The sequence below is a fragment of the Pollicipes pollicipes genome, unplaced genomic scaffold (assembly GCF_011947565.3).
Source record: "Pollicipes pollicipes isolate AB1234 unplaced genomic scaffold, Ppol_2.1 Scaffold_6686;HRSCAF=7923_pilon_pilon_pilon, whole genome shotgun sequence".
NCBI classification, from domain to species: domain Eukaryota; kingdom Metazoa; phylum Arthropoda; class Thecostraca; order Pollicipedomorpha; family Pollicipedidae; genus Pollicipes; species Pollicipes pollicipes.
In genome coordinates, this window is record NW_023596921.1 from 20,781,981 (window position 1) to 20,802,005 (window position 20,025).

At 56.6% G+C, this 20,025-nt stretch overlaps 1 protein-coding gene across 1 annotated transcript in view; it reads left to right on the forward strand.

The window, feature by feature from the left end:
- The first annotated feature begins 1,016 nt into the window (after nt 1-1,016).
- LOC119108042 (monocarboxylate transporter 12) overlaps nt 1,017-20,025 on the forward strand; it is a 32,264-nt gene continuing 13,255 nt past the window's right edge. Inside the window, exons 1-4 of the mRNA XM_037231626.1 lie at nt 1,017-1,049; nt 10,698-10,791; nt 17,964-18,200; nt 19,104-19,247. Of these exons, the coding sequence (XP_037087521.1) occupies nt 10,767-10,791; nt 17,964-18,200; nt 19,104-19,247 (406 nt within the window). The 5' untranslated portion in view covers nt 1,017-1,049; nt 10,698-10,766. The remainder of the gene's footprint in view (nt 1,050-10,697; nt 10,792-17,963; nt 18,201-19,103; nt 19,248-20,025) is intronic.

Genomic DNA, 20,025 nt, shown 5'->3' on the forward strand with positions numbered 1-20,025 from the left:
TGAGGAATAACCATATAAGATAAAAGATGCATGAATAACCATATTATGATATCAATCCTAGCCTAGTGTTGATAGTGGTGTCCATAATTGTGGCCAAGCTTTTTAGAGTCGGAGATAGATTACAATATTTAGCAAGTATCGTTCTGTACGTAATGTCGGTGCGTGTTTGCATCACATTATGGGAACTGTTTCCGAACGTTTATTCCAGTAGGTTTTGGGAGCAGGCCCGAAGGTTGTGACTCATCCTTTGTTCTGCTAGCCCAATCTAGCGTGGGCGATATACATTGAACGTATAGCTCTGCGATCGATGTCGGTTTGTTTTACGTACGTCTAAGCTGGTACGTCAGGTCTGTACGGTGGGGCATCCTGGCATAACCGTCTCGTCAACCTCCGCAGACTTGTTCGCAGATTTAGTCCTAGTCCGAGGAGCTGAGGAAGCGCCGTGTATTTAAGCTGTAAAATGGTTGTTTATACCCTTCAGATGAGGTCTATCATAATATACCGAAGTCTTAATGGTCAGTAATTCGACTATCGGTACGAATTGCGGGCACGCTCTTCGGCGATGACTGGAGATCGCGTGGCGCCTCCGTCGGGCGCAGGAAGGGGTGAGAGCTGACGGTCAGCGTCAGCCGTATCAGTTCTGCCCCGCCGCCGCCGCCGCCTCCGTCCCGTCTGAGCTGAGTCAGGTGAGCGCCGACGGCGTCATGGTGGGGCGATGCCGACTGCAGGCCGGCGCCGCCGCCGTCACCCTGCGCGTGTCCGGCCTCAGGTGGCGGCCGGCGCGCGCCGCGCCCGACGCAGCGCCAGCATCGATTCGACGGGCGCCTGCGCGCTGGCGGCGGCTGGCCGGGCGGGCTCTGGCCGGCCCGGCTGTGAGTGCGCCGTGTGCGGCGAGCGGCGACGTGATGCGCCGGCTGCTGACGTCAGTCCGGTGCCGCGCGGCTGGACGGCGCCGGCCGCCGGCGGCAGTGCGGCCCGCGGCGCCGTCCCAGTAACAGTCATGGGCAAACGTGCCCGGCTCGGAGGCCGCCGAGCACGACTACGAGGAGGTCAGTGTCCTTGTGGCGGCCCGGCGCGCGGCCGTCCACGCGCGCGCGCGCCATCGCTGGCTCGGTGCTGGGGCTCCTTCCCGCAAGAGGAGCTGCCGTGATGCTGTTTGGCACACCGCTGGGCCGCTCCTTTGGTCTCGGGCTCGCAGGACGCGCGCCCCTGACACCGTCTCGAGCAGCGCTGTACTGCGATCCGCTGGTGGACGCCGCTCCTGGGGCCTGGGTCTCGAGGCGAGACTCCGGCGCGCCTGCGCGTGGCGTGGCATAGCATGACACAAAGCGAGGCCTCCAGCTGTAGGAGGTTCGCGGCACCAGAACAGTTGCGGTTGGCATTGTCTCTTTTCAAGATAAACTTTATCACTGCAATTTTCGAAAGGGTGTCACTAATACTACCTTTACGGTCACGTACATATCATCATCCCTGCCGTCCTCTTGTCTTTGAATGGTTGAATGCCCTGAGGCCATGACGTCCCCTTAGTTGCTGTGGTCTAGTCCCGTCTACGAATTGACTATCGGCTTGTCGGCGCTAGACTCGCGGCTGCCATTATGTTACAGATGTTGGTGCTCGCTGATACCGCTTTCAGACGAGAAATGCATTAAATCGGCTGTTATTGCGGGGACCTTACGGTGCAATCAGCGGGTCACGAGCGTCAGCGTCCGCTGGGGACTTACCTGGTGGTGTGGGATGTAGGTCAGTAATTACGGAGTGTAGCCGCGTCCCGACATTTGAGTTGAGCCTGAGAAGTCGAGCTTTGGCAGTTCGAACTGTGGTATCGACCCATGCGTACGTTATTAATGCAATCGGAACGATTTAATAGGATTTCCCGCCCCGGCCAGGAAATGTTGCCGAGGCTGTGCGCATCCCCGGGTCCTGTCAGTATGAGTAAGGGCCCTTTTCCGAACGCTTGCTTCGCTTCAATGCTTTGAAATATTTCGAAATGTTTCCGAAAGTGTGAATAAATGTTCACGTCCGGAAAGCCTCAAATGAAAATTTTGGTTGCACTTGACTGACCTAAATTAGAAACGCAAGCAGCCGGAAACAGTTCAATTGGTAAATATGTGTGCATTTGATAGACATAAATTGCTCGTTATTATTGACTGATTTTCGCAGTAATGTGTTACTGCCGGTAACGAGGATGTCCACATCTAGTGTCAAGGGATCAACGGAGGAACAATAAATGGAATTATCTTTTCAACATTGTGATGCGTCAGTCATCGTTCAGCGCGTTCCGATACTTTCCCTACCAATGGCCTGAAGTGATTAAAAATTCGCACATTATTCACCGCAGATGCAAGTGCTGAGGCTTGCAACCTGCTGACAGTTCTAGCTATGCCTGTCCGCCGCCCGGTGCCGCATGACTCATGCCATTGAGCGGGTCAGCACCGCTCCCGGCCGGCGCCGTCCGGCGGGACGCGGCCACTCGCCTGCCGGCACCTGGTGACCGGCTGACCCGTGAGTGGGGCCCGATCCTTCGCGCCGGCCGCGCCGTGCCGTTCAGACGCGGGGACTGCGCTGGCGGGCCCGGGCCGGCCGACGGGACGCGACGGTAGCCGGCCGCCGCGGGACCCGGCAGCTGAGGACGGCGCCAGGTGACGGGAGGTCGCTCCGGCGCGCGGCGGGACGGACCCTGCCGCCGGCGGAGGCGAGCTGGCCGGATCGATGGCCGCCCCTGGCTCGACGGCATCGACCGCGCCAGCGGCCGTCGCCGGCGAGCAGGCCCGCTTGGTGACCGGTGACCGGTCACCGAGCTCACGACTGCCGCTGCCGGTCCCGCTGTGGGGGCGGCGGCGGCTGCGGGCGAGCCGCTCGACAGCGACCGCCGGGCGCCCGGGCTGGCCGGCCACCCGTCCGACCATTGGCCGCGAGGAAACAGGCCGGCTGGCGACCGTTCGTTCCGTGTCAGTGTGTCTCAGCCTGTGGTGGATGGAGCAGGCGAGGGTGCCTTATGGCGGCGCTGATCCTCGGTACCAGGCGTAGCTCCACGGGTGCCCGTTCTTCCCGTGTCGGAATGCGTCAGTCTGTGGTGGCTGGAGCAGGAGAGGCTGCCTCACGGCGACACCGAGCCTCGGTACCAGGCGTAGCTCCACGGGTGCCCGTTCGTCCCGTGTCGGAGTGCGTCGGTCTGTGGTGGCTGGAGCAGGCGAGAGTGCCTCGCGGCGGCGCCGAGCCTCGGTACCGGCGCCAGCTGGCCGCCGCTCGGCCGCGGGGCCGACTGTTCGCCGGAAAGCCGGTATTGGCGCACCACGGCCAGGCTGCTCATGTTCGTCGCGCAGCATTAACATCGCGACGTGCCATTGATCCGATCGCGACGGCGGATATAATGATCGGCTGATGCGACATCAGCGTGTAACGACCGTGATAATGAGTGCTGCATAAGCCTGGGCTTCAGTGTACGATCCTATATGTCGGCGCTTGGGGTGAGGATGCGTTTTCAATTATGTTTAGATTAATTCTTTTCCTTTTCGAACTAGTGGTGGGAGCAGTTGTCATATGGGACCAAATGGGAATAAGTGCGACGAAAGCCAGCCAGCCAACGATGCTTAACAATTGCACTTGCTTGCCAAAGTAAAAGCATCGCGGATTAAGTCATTGTTTGGGCTGCCGTTCCCGTCTGGCGTGCTAGTATGTACGCCACGTTCGGATCCGCACGGCCGTCGTCAGGTATTGTGGGAGTCTTCTGGATGACTGAACAATACCTTATTTTCAGCCATGTACGCGTCACAGCCTGACCTATTATCTTCTTGAAATTGATGGGATTCGAATCAGGATCCTCTTATTGGGAGTCCATTGCTGCACCAATTGAGCTAACCGGAAAGACGGTTAGTTCTGTGGCTCGAAGGACGGTACGGTTGACCGGTCCCTCCGGGTTTCCTCAGTTGGTGCAACAGGACTCGCAATCAGAAAATCCTGGTTCGAATCCCAGAATTCCAAGGAGAGAATTCGGGTTTTGACGCAGCACCTGGTTGAAAATTAAACATCACCTAGTCGTGCTCACGACTCCACAACATCTGACAACGGTCAGGGAGTTACCTGGCGGAAGCGTTGTATACCTATCAGCACAACAGGCGAGGAGGATGGTCTTAACAATAACAAGTATAACAACTAACAGAACATGTTTGTCATGTTAATACTCATGTATGTTATCACCAATCCCTCGACTCAATCCTTCCGTAATGCTGTAATCTGGCTTCAAAAATATTATTGCGTACGCTTTAACGAAGCGAGACTGGGAGGTGCAAAACACGTTTCATTTCACTACAATACGCACGCACGCACGCACACGTACGCACTCACACGTGCCCACGCACGCACGCACGCACGCACGCACGCACGCACGCACGCACGCACGCACGCACGCACGCACGCACGCACGCACGCACGCACGCACACACACACACACACACACACACACACACACACACACACACACACACACACACACACACACACACACACACACACACACACACACACACACACACACTTTTCTTACCACTCGCTTTCTTACCACAAAGCGATGACACAAAGCCCACTAAAATTGCTACGCAGCGGGCATATACGACCGCACACAATCCACACTTTAAGTCCTCGCTTGACCCTGCCCCCTTTTATGAATACACGCGCAAGCTGGACCCTAGCGCGGGCCGTTGACGGCCATCCAGAAGCCGTTGAGTAGGGGACCTGCAGTCCCCGACGTCCGGACGGCTGGTGGCACGTGTCTTATTCGTGCACTCGTTCTGGTGGTGAAATTGAATCCTTGCGCTCGCTAACTAGATCACAGATGTGTTTGTTTCTGGCTACGTCGCTACCTAGAAGTCCAATGTGGGTCGCACTGCGTCGTCCAGTTATTTTCACCAGTGATGCGACCCCTTTGTGTGACTGCCTTGCAGAAGTGAGCAAGGACCCACGCTTCGGCGTAGTGTTTTGGTATCATTGACACCCAAAGCATGGCGTATGCACATTACTATTACTTCACGTCATTTCTACTTCGAACTCGCTGATTAATGCGGCGTTGGTCCCGTGTGCATGTACAGCTTTGCCAGTCGGACACGTTCGGCTGGATGAACCACGTGACCCGTGGCATAGCTGGCGGTTTGTTTGCGTGCAAGACGTGCCAGTGCGGCAGCCGGCCAAACAGACCGAGCGCGCACCGTCGGCCGAAGACACGGGCTGCCGAGACGACCACGGCCTGTAGCGCGCGACAGTTCCTTCCGAGTCGATCTCGGGCGGGCGGCGCGAGCTCGCTCTAGTGCGCGCCTCTCCCACGCGGGGCCCGTCGTGTGTGCACTGACGCCATCACTCGAGTGATGCCCGTTTGGCGCAGCATCCAAACTGAGTCGCAGAATCGCAGCATCCAAACTGAATCGCAGAAGGGTCGCTGGCGGGGGCGGGCGGGGGCGGAGTTTCCCCGAGCCACGCTACAGGTGCTCTGGCTCCCCGCCAGCTGACCGCTGTCTGCCGGCTCGGCCAGACACAGCACGCCCGGGTGGTTGAACTCGGCGGCGTTGAATCATGCGGCATCTCCTTGTGTTTCGTTCTGGTGCGCCCGCTGGTCGTCGGCGCGCTTCGTCCGTGTTTCGTCTGCTCAGAGCAAAGTACCGCCCTTGTTAGAGGGGATAGGTGTCGCTTAAAGCTGTTTTATTTTGTAAGACGGTACTGTTAACATTCCTTGTCGGATATCCAGGAGAAACGAGATATACATGCATTGATATTTCGTCCACATGCCTGTCAGTCAGCTGTTCGCGGGCGTGAGGCCGCCATCTGTTTGCTACCTGGGGGTCAGTTAGCTGCAGGCGGACGTAGCCAGCTGTCTGTGTCTGCTGTCTGCCTGCTGTCTTAGGGTCAATCGGCTGCGCGTGGATGTGGCCAGCTGTATGTGTCTGCCAGCTGTCTGCTGTCTTAGGGCCAATCAGCTGTTCGCGGGCGTGGGGGCCGCCAATTGCCTATGTCTGCCGGCTGTCTGCCGTTTGAGGGCAGTTACCTGCACGTGAGCGTGGCTAGCTCTCTATGTCTGCGGGCTGTCTGCTGTCCGAGGGTTAGTCAGCTGTACGTGGGCGCGCGGCGGCCGGGTGGGCGTGCCGGCGGAGCTGTGCGGAGTCCAAGGTCCGGCCCGTGCCCGTTTGTACCGGTCTGATCCGGAATTGACGCCCACCCTCTCCCCATCATCTTCTTTCCGAAGTCTTGGGCGCGTTCTGGCTACAGTTTATCTCGAAGAATTATCCGCAACGTCGGGAAATTTTCCGGAGTAATGTTCGGCACTGCCAACACGGAGAAATATCGCAGATAATGATCCGTGCAGGGCAAAAACCCTGGGTAATTTTAAGAACATATTAAGGCGGGGGATTATTTTTCAACATGCCTATCTATGACCGCTGGCCATGTATAGTGCATGTGAGACAAAACTAGTGGATCATTTTCGAACCTGCCGAACGTGAAAGGAAAATCTGCGTGGATGATTATCGGAGAGATTAGCATTCGTTGAACAATCTTCCCTCGGCCGCGCGCGCTTTTGGTGTCCTCGGGAAGATCCTCGTCGGCTTTCTGACAATCAATGGAGGCTGACCGCGTGTCGACCCGCATACTCAACAGAAACGCTTCGTTCAGGCCTTGTCAAAGAAGGTCACTTATGCCTCGCGATTTTTGAGGGCTACTAATTTATGAAGCATGGCCATCGGATGTTTTCCACGACTTCTGTACGCGAGAGTAATGACTTGACTGGGTGAGCTGGGTATCCGTGGCGGCCGTGCCCTCTGTGTTACACACTATGACATTGCTCTGAAAAGTTTTGGGGGTGGTAAACTGCATCTTTTGAATTATTGTGCATCGGGGATTCTTTTTTCGCCACGTCTAACTATGACCGGTTGGCTGTGTAAGGGTCTTCCTAATCAGGTAATGCCTAACATATCATTATCAGATAATTGTGGATGGTAACACTCCGGGAATATTTTATACCGATTTACGTTTGCATGGCATGGTCTACAAACCAAGCACCAGCAACGCACCAGCAACCAAAATGCCTTCAAAAACGAAACGTGGAGATGGTTTGAGACAGCATGCAGTCGTCACGCCTTGGAGTACTCAGGATTCTCGGTCGGAGGTCTGTGTGGCGATGGTTTGAGACATCATGCAGTCGTCAAGCCTTGGAGTACTCAGGATTCTCGGTTAGAGGTCTGTGTCGGTGTCCGATCCGTGGCAGCGCAGCTGGTGGCCGAACTCCGCCCCGGTGGTCCGTCGCCAGGCGCCCCCGGCCTCGCCCCTTCCGGCTTTCCCGCTCGCCGCTCGTCGCTGCGCGGTCGGTATAGTGGCCGCCGTCCACTCGAGCCGTATCTGCAACGGCAGCCGATAGTGACCGGTGGGGGCGATAGGAGCGGCCTGCGGCGGCAGCACGTCAGTGTCCGCCGCGCCGCGCCACGATGGCCTCCTCCGCGTCGGCGCCGGTGGCCGTGCCGGGCCGCCGGACACGCACCACCTCCGAGGCGGTCGCGCGAGGGCGGCACGCCGCGCTCCCGGCTACGCACCATCTCCGAACACCAGGTGGACGACGAGCCCGTGGAGCTGGAGCCGTTCCTGGCCGAGCACCGCAGTCCTGCCGTAGGTAGCCGGTTACGCTGCCCTCTGTAGGCAGCCCGGCCACGCTGGCCCTCTGTAGGTAGCCCGGTCACGCTGTTCCGCCGTAGGTAGCCCGGCCCGCGCTGCCCTCTGTAGGTAGCCCGGCCACGCTGTTCCGCCGTAGGCAGCTCGGTCACGCTGCCCTCTGTAGGTAGCCCGATTACCGCCGTTCCCATGGGTAGCTGGGCTGCAACCGTCATCCATGTGTAGCGCGGCTATGCTGTCCACCATGGGTAGCCGGACCACGCTGCCCCTAAAGGTTGCGGGGTCTTGCTGTCCTCCATGGATGGTGGTGTTATACTGTCCTCCGTGGGTAGCCGGGTCACGCTCTCCTCCGTAGGCAGCCGGGTCACATTATCCTCTGTAAGTATCCGGGTCACAGGCAAGAAAGGTGCGAAAAACGGCAGATACTCCCATAAGATGTATGGCATATTTGAGATGTGAGCTCCAGCCCTCAACATTATGTATTGGCGATTGACAGTCAAGGCAGCGAGCAGCGGCCACAGCATGTGTGACAATTTGCATTCATGATTGTTGTTCTATAGTTAGGTGGTCATAATAAGTGAGGATATTTTCTTGACATGCTGTTCATGCTCTGTGTTTTGTCATTGGCTTGAGTTCCTGGCCGATGTTGGCGGCAGATGGAGGATACAAAAGCTCAAGCCACATTTCCGACGATGTTTTGGACCTAGAGTTAGCTGGAGATCGTTTCATTCTTACTATTGAACGGTGTGAAATGGATGAGAAGCGTCATTGTAAAGCCATAATGTAATAATCACAATTTAATGGCAATGAGCCGTCAATGTAATACAAATACCGACAGCAGCTACCCGTTTGATGATGCCGATGATGATATCACGTTTAATGTGACAAGGTATATAGGTAGGGGGCTAGGTGTTTGCCTGCCTACCTACCTAAGTAGGTAAGATGCTATCAACTATCATCGTTAAATCCGGAAGGCAACAGTGTTCCTCATCTCAGAACCGGTGTTTTCACCTGACCACGATTCATATATGTTTTTTTGATGAGTATTAGTATAAGTAATAATCAAGAGTGAAATTAAACAGTCCCACATAACTCATAACGATATGTGCCTAGGGCGGGCCTAGAATTTCACTAAGTTAAGGCTTCTGAACTTTTGAGGTTACATTATGGAATGAAACACGACAATATTTCATGAGGAGTCCTACCTGGACTGTGCTTTGTTCTGGAATTTTCGTATCACGTGAGCTCGTATGTTGAACAATGGCTTAGCTAGGGTTCGTTCGTAATTTACCTTTGCATTTTGGCTATTGTGTAACTATGCCCTCCGGTTACGCACTGGTCAGAAAGGACGACCCCTCACCGCTGGTGACGCTGTGTTTAGCTTAGTACCCTAAAGGGAAACATCCGTTTGTTCAGGCTTTGTTTTTTCAAAATATTTCTGAACGATTATAACGTGATTGTCAACGACACCCGACTCTAACACGGTGCGTTGTCGAACCCTCCAATCCAGCGCCCATTACTATTGGTAGCTACGGTTACACCCAATCAAAAGAACCCTGCCCGTTTATGCTTAAAACAGTGTATGGGCGACCCGCAGTTATCGTTGAGTAGAATCGGGCTATCGTGCAGCGGAGCATAACATTTTTTTAAAGACAACCCCTGCCTGAAGTAGCATTATGGTGAAGTCGATGACGATTTGGAGCACTTGTTAACGGAATAGGACGATGTTTTTGATGTTTTGGTTCGCGATTACTGAGGTTGTCCCAGGCATAATTTCCGAATTATTCCCGATTTTAATGAAGTATGCTTTGACGTTCAGTGTCTTCACTATTTTTCCTATATGCAAGCAAATGCAAGTCAGCACTAAAGCGAGTCTACCACTTCCGATCAAACCAAGAACTACCGATTTTCCGATGGATGCCGTTGGTGAGTTGACTTGCGTACGCCTCGCAAGTAACCACTTCGTGAATTCGGTGACTCTTGGTTCGTGAACTCGCTTTATGATACTATGTCCTGGCCATCTCGCGATCTGCGGCATGGTTGACTGCATGCTGCTAGTCAATGTCGAGTGAACTCCAAACGGAAAGTGCTGAACAACTCGCCAAAAGCCTCATTTTAGTCGTTTAAATATGTTGAACAAGCGTCCTATCCTTACAACCCATGAGAAACCATGACACGTGTGCCACTTGTCTCGCGTGACAGCCTCGGCTCTATTAGTGGGCTTTCAGATGGAATGATGCGATAGAAACCTTTCATCTTATGTTAGGATGCCGGCCAAGCCGCTAGATACGGTGGCCTTTCGGCTTGACGCGGCGCTAGATTGGAGCAGAGCGAAGGCTCCGGTGCCGCACAGCGGCTGAAATAGAACCGTCGCCGGGTTTAGCACGGCCGTGTCGGCGGCAGGATCGCCCCGGCCGACCCGGCCGCCCCTCTGACGGCTGAGCGTAAGAGCGAGTCGTCCGTCCCCGAGCGCTTCCACCGTCGAAGCCGCCAGCCGTGCCGTGCGAGGCGTGCGGGGCTCGGCCGGGCGCCGGCGCGTGCCGTGCGACCGAGCGTTGCCGGGCGCGGCCCGCCCGCCGCCGTGTCACCGGCGACCGTCGGGACGCGTGCCGACGGCGGCGCCGGAGGTCACCGCCGCAGGCCACCGGCGGTGCACCATCCGCTGGCGGCCGCTGCTGACAGTCGTCCGGCCGGGAAATCCGGTGCACCGTCCGCTGGTGGCACCGCTGACAGTCGTTCCGGCCGGGAAGTCCGGTGCTGCAGACGGCCGCAGGAGCACAGCGCGCGCGCCACTTAACGCTGTCGTCTTTGGTTACGTTCTGGCTTTTGCTGGAGCTTTGTCGTCCGCTCTGCTGTCTTGCTGCGGTTGCCGTCTTGTTTCATCCGGCGGGGCTGTTTTCCCGTTCTTTTATTTTAAATCGCGTGGTTCATGCTGTGCTGTTTTACGCCCTTGCTTTAAGCTGTATCTTTCATTTGCCAGTGTTCTGAGCCGCGGTGAGAGGTGCCACTTGTCTCTGTTTCGCCCGTTCTGAGGCTCGCCCTTCTTTCTGCAGGGCGAGAAAGGCATCGTGATCGGCATTCGCCACGATGAGAACTCCAACCCGTCGTCGCCGTCCTCGCCGATGGCGCCGCCCGGCGTCAGACAAGGGGGGGGACCGAGCGGGCGTCGGCTCCGGGCAGCGAGCCCACGCCAGTGCCGCTTCTCGGGCGGGGGCCGCCTGCGCTGATGGGAATCCGCGTGGCGTAAGCTTCGTTCTGGGTGCTGTGAAAACTATGTGAGACGAAATGATGTAGCGTAGGTGTTCCGGAGGTCGATTGTATGATCTTGCTTATGGAGCTTATTGCAGGAACGTCGCTTTAGCGCCGTAACGTTGCATTCGGCTGAGATGTAGGCCCTCCATTATGCCGCGGACCAGTGGAAATCTGTACAGCCGGGCTGTGGGAGGAGGGCGGGGGCGGGCGATGGTTTTCAGCAGCCCAGGCCGGCTCGTTATCGAGAGATACTGCCGACCGGAACACGGCTGGGCTGGAGACCATCAGCTCAGGCCCTTGGGAATGATCGGATATGGAGCATACCCACCGTTCTCAGGATAGAACGACACCCTTTCGACGCCATGCATGGTGGCCTTTCGTTATCTTTGTGGAACCGGCATGCGTGCAATTTTCGACCGAAGTATTCGACTGCAATCTGTCTTCGTGGCGTCGCTGATCGGTGCCACTGTAGAGAACTCGCGCTCACGTGAGGCTCCACTGAGCGCGGATACCGGGGGTCGCGCGCCGGCGCGCCGGCTGCCGCCCGTCCCCGCCGACCGCGGCGCCGGCCGCGGCGGCGTCCGTGTACACCCGATGACGGTCAGTGGTGTACACTGTACAGGCGCCGCGTGTCTGCCGGCACTCTCGGCCGGCGACTGCGGCCATTGTTGGCTTTAGCCGGCTGTTTTGCTGGCCGAGATGAATGAGACATCTGGGGCGGCGTAAACGGTGTCCGGCCGACAGGGACCAGGCCGCGGCGCCTGACACTGCGCGGCCCACGGGTGGGACGGCGCTGCAACAATGAACACTTAGCCACGAGCTGCCAAACAGCGGGCCGCGTTAACTGCGTGTCGTTGACGGCCGTGTCGGCACCTGTGTGGAGAGCGTTGCAGCTGACGACGGCTGGGAGGACCGCAGCGTTTCGCCGGCCCCTGTCTGGCCGCCCCGGCGAAGACGCTACCGGCGCGGTCAGCCCGTCGACAGGGCACGCGTGGACGGCGGACGGCGGCGGGCTCGCTCACGGGCACTCGTGCCGCATGCGGGAACGTGCCGGTGGCAGTAAGCTGTACACAACGGCATTGACACGGTCACTCGAGGTCAGGATATTATGTTGTAGGGCTACTCTCCGATGGTGTATTAATTCTCTGTTTGTTTGTTTGCCACTATGGCTGTTGGACCATACTCTCTTGATGATGATGATGACTTCATAGCATCACGGTTGCGGGGCAGTTTTCTTCAAAAGGATGCGCCTTCTTTGGACTTACGCCTGAAAGCTGCCTAAAACAAACCAGTGGGATTCAGACTTGGCTTGTTATGGCACCTCGGTTTTGGCTAGCCGGCACCGCGTAAAGGCGTTCACCGCGAGCGAATGGAGTTTGTCTCACTCGGCCCGAATTGCATATCTCCGAAGACAAGAGCATTTTCGTCCGAAAAATTTACGCGCTAATCGATGCGCCAACACACTGAAGCTCTTGTATGTAAATGCGGCGTCGCAGATCATCGGAAATATGTAAACAGTGATTCATGTTAACGAGTGTGAGGGTACGCTCTGGTGAGTTGGCTCTACTCAAAGGAGCTTGCAAAAGGCCCGACATTACAGCATGCGTTTGTCTGCGGGACACAAGCGGAAGAAAGCTTACCTGGTTTTGAGATGAACGTTAGGTCATGATCATTTTTCACTGAGTTAGAGATCAAAATAAACCGATCGCGTTACTCCTGGTTAGCGCGGGCCAGATTTTGAACGTGGGTATCAATCGTAGATTACTTATGATGGTTTAATGACCCCATGTCACCGTCTTATTGGATTACAACGCGTTGGAATATTCAAACAACCATGTACGAGCACGGGACGTGGACGTCACAAGCTGGCAGGGTATGCCGCATGTTTGTAAACGATGTCAGCCACGAAGTAAAAATCGTATATTTGATCGATGAAAGGGCAAACAGCTGCGAGTGGTGTGAGCTAGGGCCAGAAATGCGCGAACATCCTTCTGTCTTTACCCACCATCGACGTTGATTAATTTGCGTGCCTTTTCGAGTGGGGTTGTGACGAAATGAACCGTTGGTTAGATGTCGACAACAATTGGAGAGTGGGACACAACTGGCCTCGCCGCAGGCTTAGTTGCAATAATGCTGATCTATAGGGCGTGATGTCTTGCACCGCTTCGGAGAGGCATGTCCGCTTCCCCTCCCCTTCCGATATTCGCCTTTAACATTTGTCCAAAATGTGCAACAGTTCTCAACAAGACAGCTTATGTGTTGTTCTATGCATGCGCACAGAGATGCACATAGTTCATACAAGTCATGACGATTACAACATGAACGCTTTTCTGATCAAGGATCAAGTGTGGATACGACAGCATTGTAATGGCTGCAGGGACCTCAGTGGACGTAGGGCCCGGCTGTCCTTTTTCAAAGTCTTTCTTTTCCCGTTCCGCACTCCCACTCTTCAGTCACTCTCACAAAACACGAAGTCTTAGCAACGGAAAGTGGCGACGGCTCTCCATGGGAGAAGAACATTGCTGGAAATTGCTCTTGTTGGCAAAGAGAATTACTCCACATGGAACAGCTAGAAAGAGTTCACAGAAAAAACAACAAGATGCTCGTACTGCTCCGTCTTCGCTGCACAGTGTGCGGAGATCTTGTGGCGGTGTGACACCGGGACGGGTTGAGGTCAAAAGGTCAGACATTAGGATCGAATGGCCCTTGATGTGACCTTTGAAAGACCTTTGATGTGGTCGTGGTAAAAACTGCCCAGCTAGCAGTCAAGTTCAGAGCGACAAGCTACGCTGCAGACGCAGTTTCTTCTAGATCCCAGATAACAGGGCATTGGTTTTCCTTTACAGCCGTCAAATTGGCTGTGAAATATATGCAACGTACAGACTGCTGGGTTCGAAGTGGACATTGTCAGAAGTAGATTCTGAGTGAAGTCAGTACCACGTATAATTCACCTGTGTATTATACGCGGTACTGTACCGCGTATAATATGATGCACGTGCCAGATGACCCGTAACCCGCACCGAGCAGGTGTTTTACTTACATTTGTCAAACGATGAGGCCCGACGGATCCCCTTCTTGTCTGGAAACCAAACACGCTGGAGCCTAGCGAAGAACGTCATAAGGTCGGCTACTCAAAAGTGTGCGAAATATTTCTGTCAGTGGGAGTGGATTTGAAGAGTCAGACTAGCCCGTCGAGGAGGCATTACAGAATTAAGACATAGCAATGACTTCATAATTATGTCCTGTAGTGGACAGCGTTAACACATGACAACATCTGAGGTTTTGTCTGCTTTCGTGCCTTTTGTATATGGGTTAGACACCTGAAGTGTAAAACGTCCCAAACGTTCCTGTGGTCCGGACCCGCCGACCTCAGTGGTCATCACGCCGATGGTCCGGACCCGCCGACCTCAGTGGTCATCACGCCCACGGTCCGGACCCGCCGACCTCAGTGGCCATCACGCCGATGGTCCGGACCCGCCGACCTCAGTGGTCATCACGCCCATGGTCCGGACCCGCCGACCTCAGTGGTCATCACGCCCATGGTCCGGACCCGTCGACCTCAGTGGCCGTCACGCCCATGGTCCGGACCCGCCGACCTCAGTGGTCATCACGCCCCCATGGTCCGGACCCGCCGACCCCAGTGGTCATCACGCCCATGGTCCGGACCCGCCGACCTCAGTGGCCGTCACGCCCATGGTCCGGACCCGTCGACCTCAGTGGTCATCATGCCCATGATCCGGACCCGCCGACCTCAAGTGGTCATCACGCCCACGGTCGGGACCCGCCGACCTCAGTGGTCATCACGCCCATGGTCCGGACCCGCCGACCTCATTGGTCATCACGCCCACGGTCGGGACCCGCCGACCTCAGTGGTCCATCACGCCCATGGTCCGGACCCGCCGACCTCAGTGGTCATCACGCCCATGGTCCGGACCACGCCGAACTCATTGGTCATCACGCCCATGGTCCGGACCCGCCGACCTCAGTGGTCATCATGCCCATGGTCCGGACCCGCCGACCCTCAGTGGTCATACCCACGCCCATGGTCCGGACCCGCCGACCTCAGTGGTCATCACGCCCATGGTCCGGACCCGCCGACCTCAGTGGTCATCACGCCCATGGTCGTGGCAGCGAGGAGAGCGGTGGCTGCATCGCTCTTGGCACGCTGAATGGTATGCGTATAGTGGCCGGTTTGTGGGTGCGACGAGCTCCTCTCGTTATGCTAGGGCGGCATCAAAATGTGCTACGGTAGCATGCATCAAACAATTACAGGAAGTCCTTCCGAATGCATATTTTACGGATGGCGTGCGCCATCCACCCGCCCGACCGCGAAAGCAATCCACTTCACCTGCACAGAAGTCATCACTTCACTTGTGATCTATGAGTAGCGGGGACTTAGAGTTGTGACAAAAAGTGTGATAAAGCTTGAAACATGGATAAGACAGTAGTATTAGCCTTTTCCTCGGAAAAAAACAGGAGAAGTGAGATATAGTTAGGTTGATATTTCGGCAACATGCCTCTATCGAAACAATAGCAGAAGTGAAGACTTTTGCCACAGGAGTAGCATGAATAGCAGAAGTGAACACTTCTGCTATTGTTTCGATAAAGGCATGTTGCCGAAATTTCAACGTAGCTACATCTCCATTTTCCTGTTTCTTTTTCCGAGGAATAAGGCTAATACTACCGTCTTATCTATATGAATAATGTCCTCGCTAATACACTGATGAACTCACGTAATTTAGTGCTTGAAACCATGTTATTGAACATTTCAGCACCATGCCTTTGATGCTTTAAGAGCTATTCCTGAGAAACCTGGGCGAGACTCGGAGCCCCTGGCCACCGTTCGGTGAGGGCTCAAACATGTCGAAGCGTTCCACCCTTTAGTTCTCCGCAAAATAACTCATATGGGCGTCTATATTGCTGCGGGTGATGCAAGGGGAAAATTAGGTAGTTTCTTGCTTTGTTGTTTGATGTCAAAATGCGTTCCTATGTGCTTAAGGGAGGGGGAGGGCAACTGCCATATACGGCCATTGTGGTATAATCGCTTTCTTAAGGTCGGAGGTCCGTTATGTAGCTCCCTCACACGTCAACAGGGCGGCGCGACGCCTTGCATGGGCGTTTATGACGGCAATTGCTCACGTAGCATGGCAAGCGCGGTCAACCGGCCTAACGAGATACACTGCCGACGGCCATAACCCAGCACTGGTCTTGATCCCTCCCATGGGTGTTCGCCAGACGCCGTCACGCAGCCAAGAAACAGGACAGTGCTAATTAGAGGCTGGCGACAATCGCGATGTGCTCTGTAGCACCGCAGTGCCGCGGTTTCCGGCCGGTGGAGCGCCTGCTGGTCCCGGACGCCCGGCCCGGGCAGGACCGGTGAAGGGCTTGCTGGTCCCGGATGCTCGGCCTGGGCAAGACCGGTGGAGCGCCTGCTGGTCCCGGAATCCCGCCCTGGTCCTGCCGGGGCCGGGCGTCCGGCTGTCCCGTGGCCTCGCTCGGGTCCAGCGCAGCCGTCTGGCGGGCAGGCGGACCGCTGTGCGAGCTTCCCCGGCTGCAGGCAGCAGCGGCCCGGTGTCGGGGTCGCCCCGCTTGTTCGGCGTCAGCTGTTCGCTGGCGGCGCTATCGATTGCGCGTGGAAGCAGCCTAAGGCGGAGCGGCGCTATGGGAGCGGACCAGCCGACAAAGGCTCCGGGCTTGCCGCTAAGGCGAAGCGGCGCTAACAGAGCAGACCAGCCGACAAAGGCTCCAGGCCTGCCGGCTGGGCCTCGGTCCAAGCATGGTTGTTTGGATTTCTTCTTTCTTGGACAGGTTTGCTTGGTTCATTCGCCTTTCATCCTCATTCGCACCTCATGCTGAACCTCTGCAACATCCATCTCCCGACACGCTGCATGCATCAGCCGCGAACAGGTTTACGGCCCCCGCCCCCTCATGGTGGGGGTCCTGCCCGAACTCCCCGCGGAAACCCGGAAGGGGTTCCTGCGCCGAGCGGTGTCGGTAGCAGGGAGCTGCCAGAACGCATGTAGTTTGGTCTCACCACTCCCCACTTTCCTTCATCTAATAACCACATAAGGCTCATTGCCAGCTGAAAGTGCTTTTGCTTAAAAATCGAGCTCAAGAAAAGCTGTACTTTTCTTTAGAAGGTTATGCCATGTTACGAACGAACCTGGCTGAAATGCCAGGAGCCCTGTAGCATACATCAAGCACACTATCATGGCTGAGGCGAAATATGATGGGCACCAAATGCTGTGAAACGAGGCGTCAAATAAGCGATGAGTGTCTCATAGCAAGGCGAAACTTATGTTGTTATATGCAGCTTGATGCACTCACAGATGACCCACCACCCTCAAACGGAAATGTGCCCGAAAGGGTTCTTTATGTCTGGTTCCCTGGGCAGATAGGAGAATCGCGTCTTGGTACATTGCTTCCGTTAAGTAGAAAAATAATCCCGAATGTTGAGCGTGTGTCACCGATGATGACAAGTAGCCATTGAAGTTCGTTACATCTTGCTTGTTACCTGTTACGGGCCTGTTACGGCTATTGACTTGCCGTGAACGACACCTGTGTCTCCAGATGTCGTCTGGGTCTCTCATTCCGGATAACATGTTGTTACGTAGTTTAAAAAGACGCTTTGTGGCTCCGGTACGGTATGTTGGAGACGCCGTCGTCTCGCCCCGCCTGGGGCGCGGCACTCGTGTGTGCTCCGCTGTACGTGCCTGCCAGTCGCGCCGTTCGGAGGCGCCCGTAGCGCCGGGTCAGCCGGCGTCTCCTCTACTCGGGGACTTGCGGCGGCACGGTGCCCTCTGCTTTACACACACACACACACACACACACACACACACACACACACACACGCAACGCACGCACGCACGCACGCACGCACGCACGCACGCACGCACGCACGCACGCACGCACGCACACGCACGCACGCACGCAACGCACGCACGCACGCACGCACGCACACACACACAGGAGTGCGCGCGGCCGTGCGGTCCTCTCCTGGGCAGCCAGGCGTCCCGTGCGTCAGTACCCCCGCCCCCCTGACCTGTGCCCTCCTTCGTGGGCCGCAGGGGACAGTATCGCCGACGTGCACGTGGGCGAGCTGGACTTCACGGAAGTGCCGACCCCGCCGGACGGAGGCTACGGCTGGGTCATCGTCTTCGCCTCCTTCCTCTGCAACATGATCGTGGACGGCATCGCTTACAGCTTCGGTATCTTCATGCCGGCCTTCGTGGAGTACTTCGGCGAGGGTGTCGGCAAGGTGGCCTGGGTGGGCAGTCTGCTGAACGGCGTCTACCTCAGCGCTGGTGAGAGCGGGCAGGGCGATACCGCTCCGGTGGCTCTGGAGGAGTGTGAATCGTGTGCTCCGGTACGCGGGTCGTTTCAAATGTGTGTTCAGCAGGTGTTGATAGGTCGTGCGGCTGCGCAAAGTTATAACCAGTCTGTATATGGCTCAATATAAGTGTAATTGTTTGTCAAATACTTTGATCATAAGCGCAGCGAGACTCCGCACCGTCTACTATCCCAATCGTTAGCTGGCTGAATGAAAGAGAGTGTGATCTCGATTATTTCAACCGAGATGTTCGATTTTCAGTGCTTTGATAAACGTATACGGCTGTCGGCCAGTGACCAGGAGTCCGTGTACCGACAGGTCCGGTCGTCAGCGGACTGACGAACGTGTACGGCTGTCGGCCGGTGACCAGGAGTCCGTGTACCGACAGGTCCGATCGTCAGTGGGCTGACGAACGTGTACGGCTGTCGGCGGGTGGCCAGAAGCCCGTGTACCGACAGGTCCGATCGTCAGTGGGCTGACGAACGTGTACGGCTGTCGGCGGGTGGCCGGAAGCCCGTGTACCGACAGGTCCGATCGTCAGCGGGCTGACGAACGTGTACGGCTGTCGGCCGGTGACCAGGAGTCCGTGTACCGACAGGTCCGATCGTCAGCGGCTGACGAACGTGTACGGCTGTCGGCCGGTGACCAGGAGTCCGTGTACCGACAGGTCCGATCGTCAGCGGACTGACGAACGTGTACGGCTGTCGGCCGGTGACCAGGAGTCCGTGTACCGACAGGTCCGGTCGTCAGCGGGCTGACGAACGTGTACGGCTGTCGGCCGGTGACCAGGAGTCCGTGTACCGACAGGTCCGATCGTCAGCGGACTGACGAACGTGTACGGCTGTCGGCCGGTGACCAGGAGTCCGTGTACCGACAGGTCCGATCGTCAGCGGACTGACGAACGTGTACGGCTGTCGGCCGGTGACCATCGCCGGCGGCATCATGGCCGGCACGGCGTTCCTCATCTCGACCACGGTCAGCAGCGTCTCCTGGCTGATGCTGGTGTACGGAGTCATCGGAGGTAGGTGACGGACGAGCGCGGTGGGCTGGACGGCTTCTTCAGCCGGCCTGGTGGCCGGTGTGGGTATCTGCTGGTGTGGCTCACAGCTGGGATGACTCGTTGGCTATCAGCAGGGCTGTTGCAAGCTCGGTGGTAGTCTAACCGCGTTTGCGTGAGTTTGATGAGTAAATCAGAATCGTTCCGGGTTTTGCCTGTGATGTTGACAAAAACGGCTTAAAGGCCTCGGCTGTGTCAGCATGGTGGCATCGTGATACATTTATTGGTCAGATGAAGGCCGTGAATGTGTCCCTAAGTTACACACGTGTAAATAATGTGTATTGGGTGCCATCTCCATCACAGCGAAACTGGTCCTTACGCGCTTCCGGTCACTTGCCCATCTTGTCCTATTCATCCAGGACGTGACTTGCCCCCTCCCCCACCCCTACCCTCCTGCTCTTCCTCCCTGTCCCTGTCTCCGCCCTTTCTTTCCCGATCTAGAAACGTTCGTTGTCTCCATCTCTGACCTCGGCCTCGCTCTCTGTCTCGCCTTCTTTTTGTATCTCTCTGTCTTCGATTGGTCGCACATTCGCCCCATTCCACTGCACCGACACGTGGAGCTCAGTTCTTCACCTCGGCCGCCCGGGCGTCAACTGCACTCTTCACTGTTCAGCTGGGCGGCTTTGTTCGCACCCCCTGCCCCTCCCCGTCCCGCCGCCGCCCGTGCCGTCAATATCTGGCGGGTGGTGAGCCGCGCCCGCCGCGCCAGGTCAGGCGGCGGCCGCGGCGGCCGAGGCCGTGG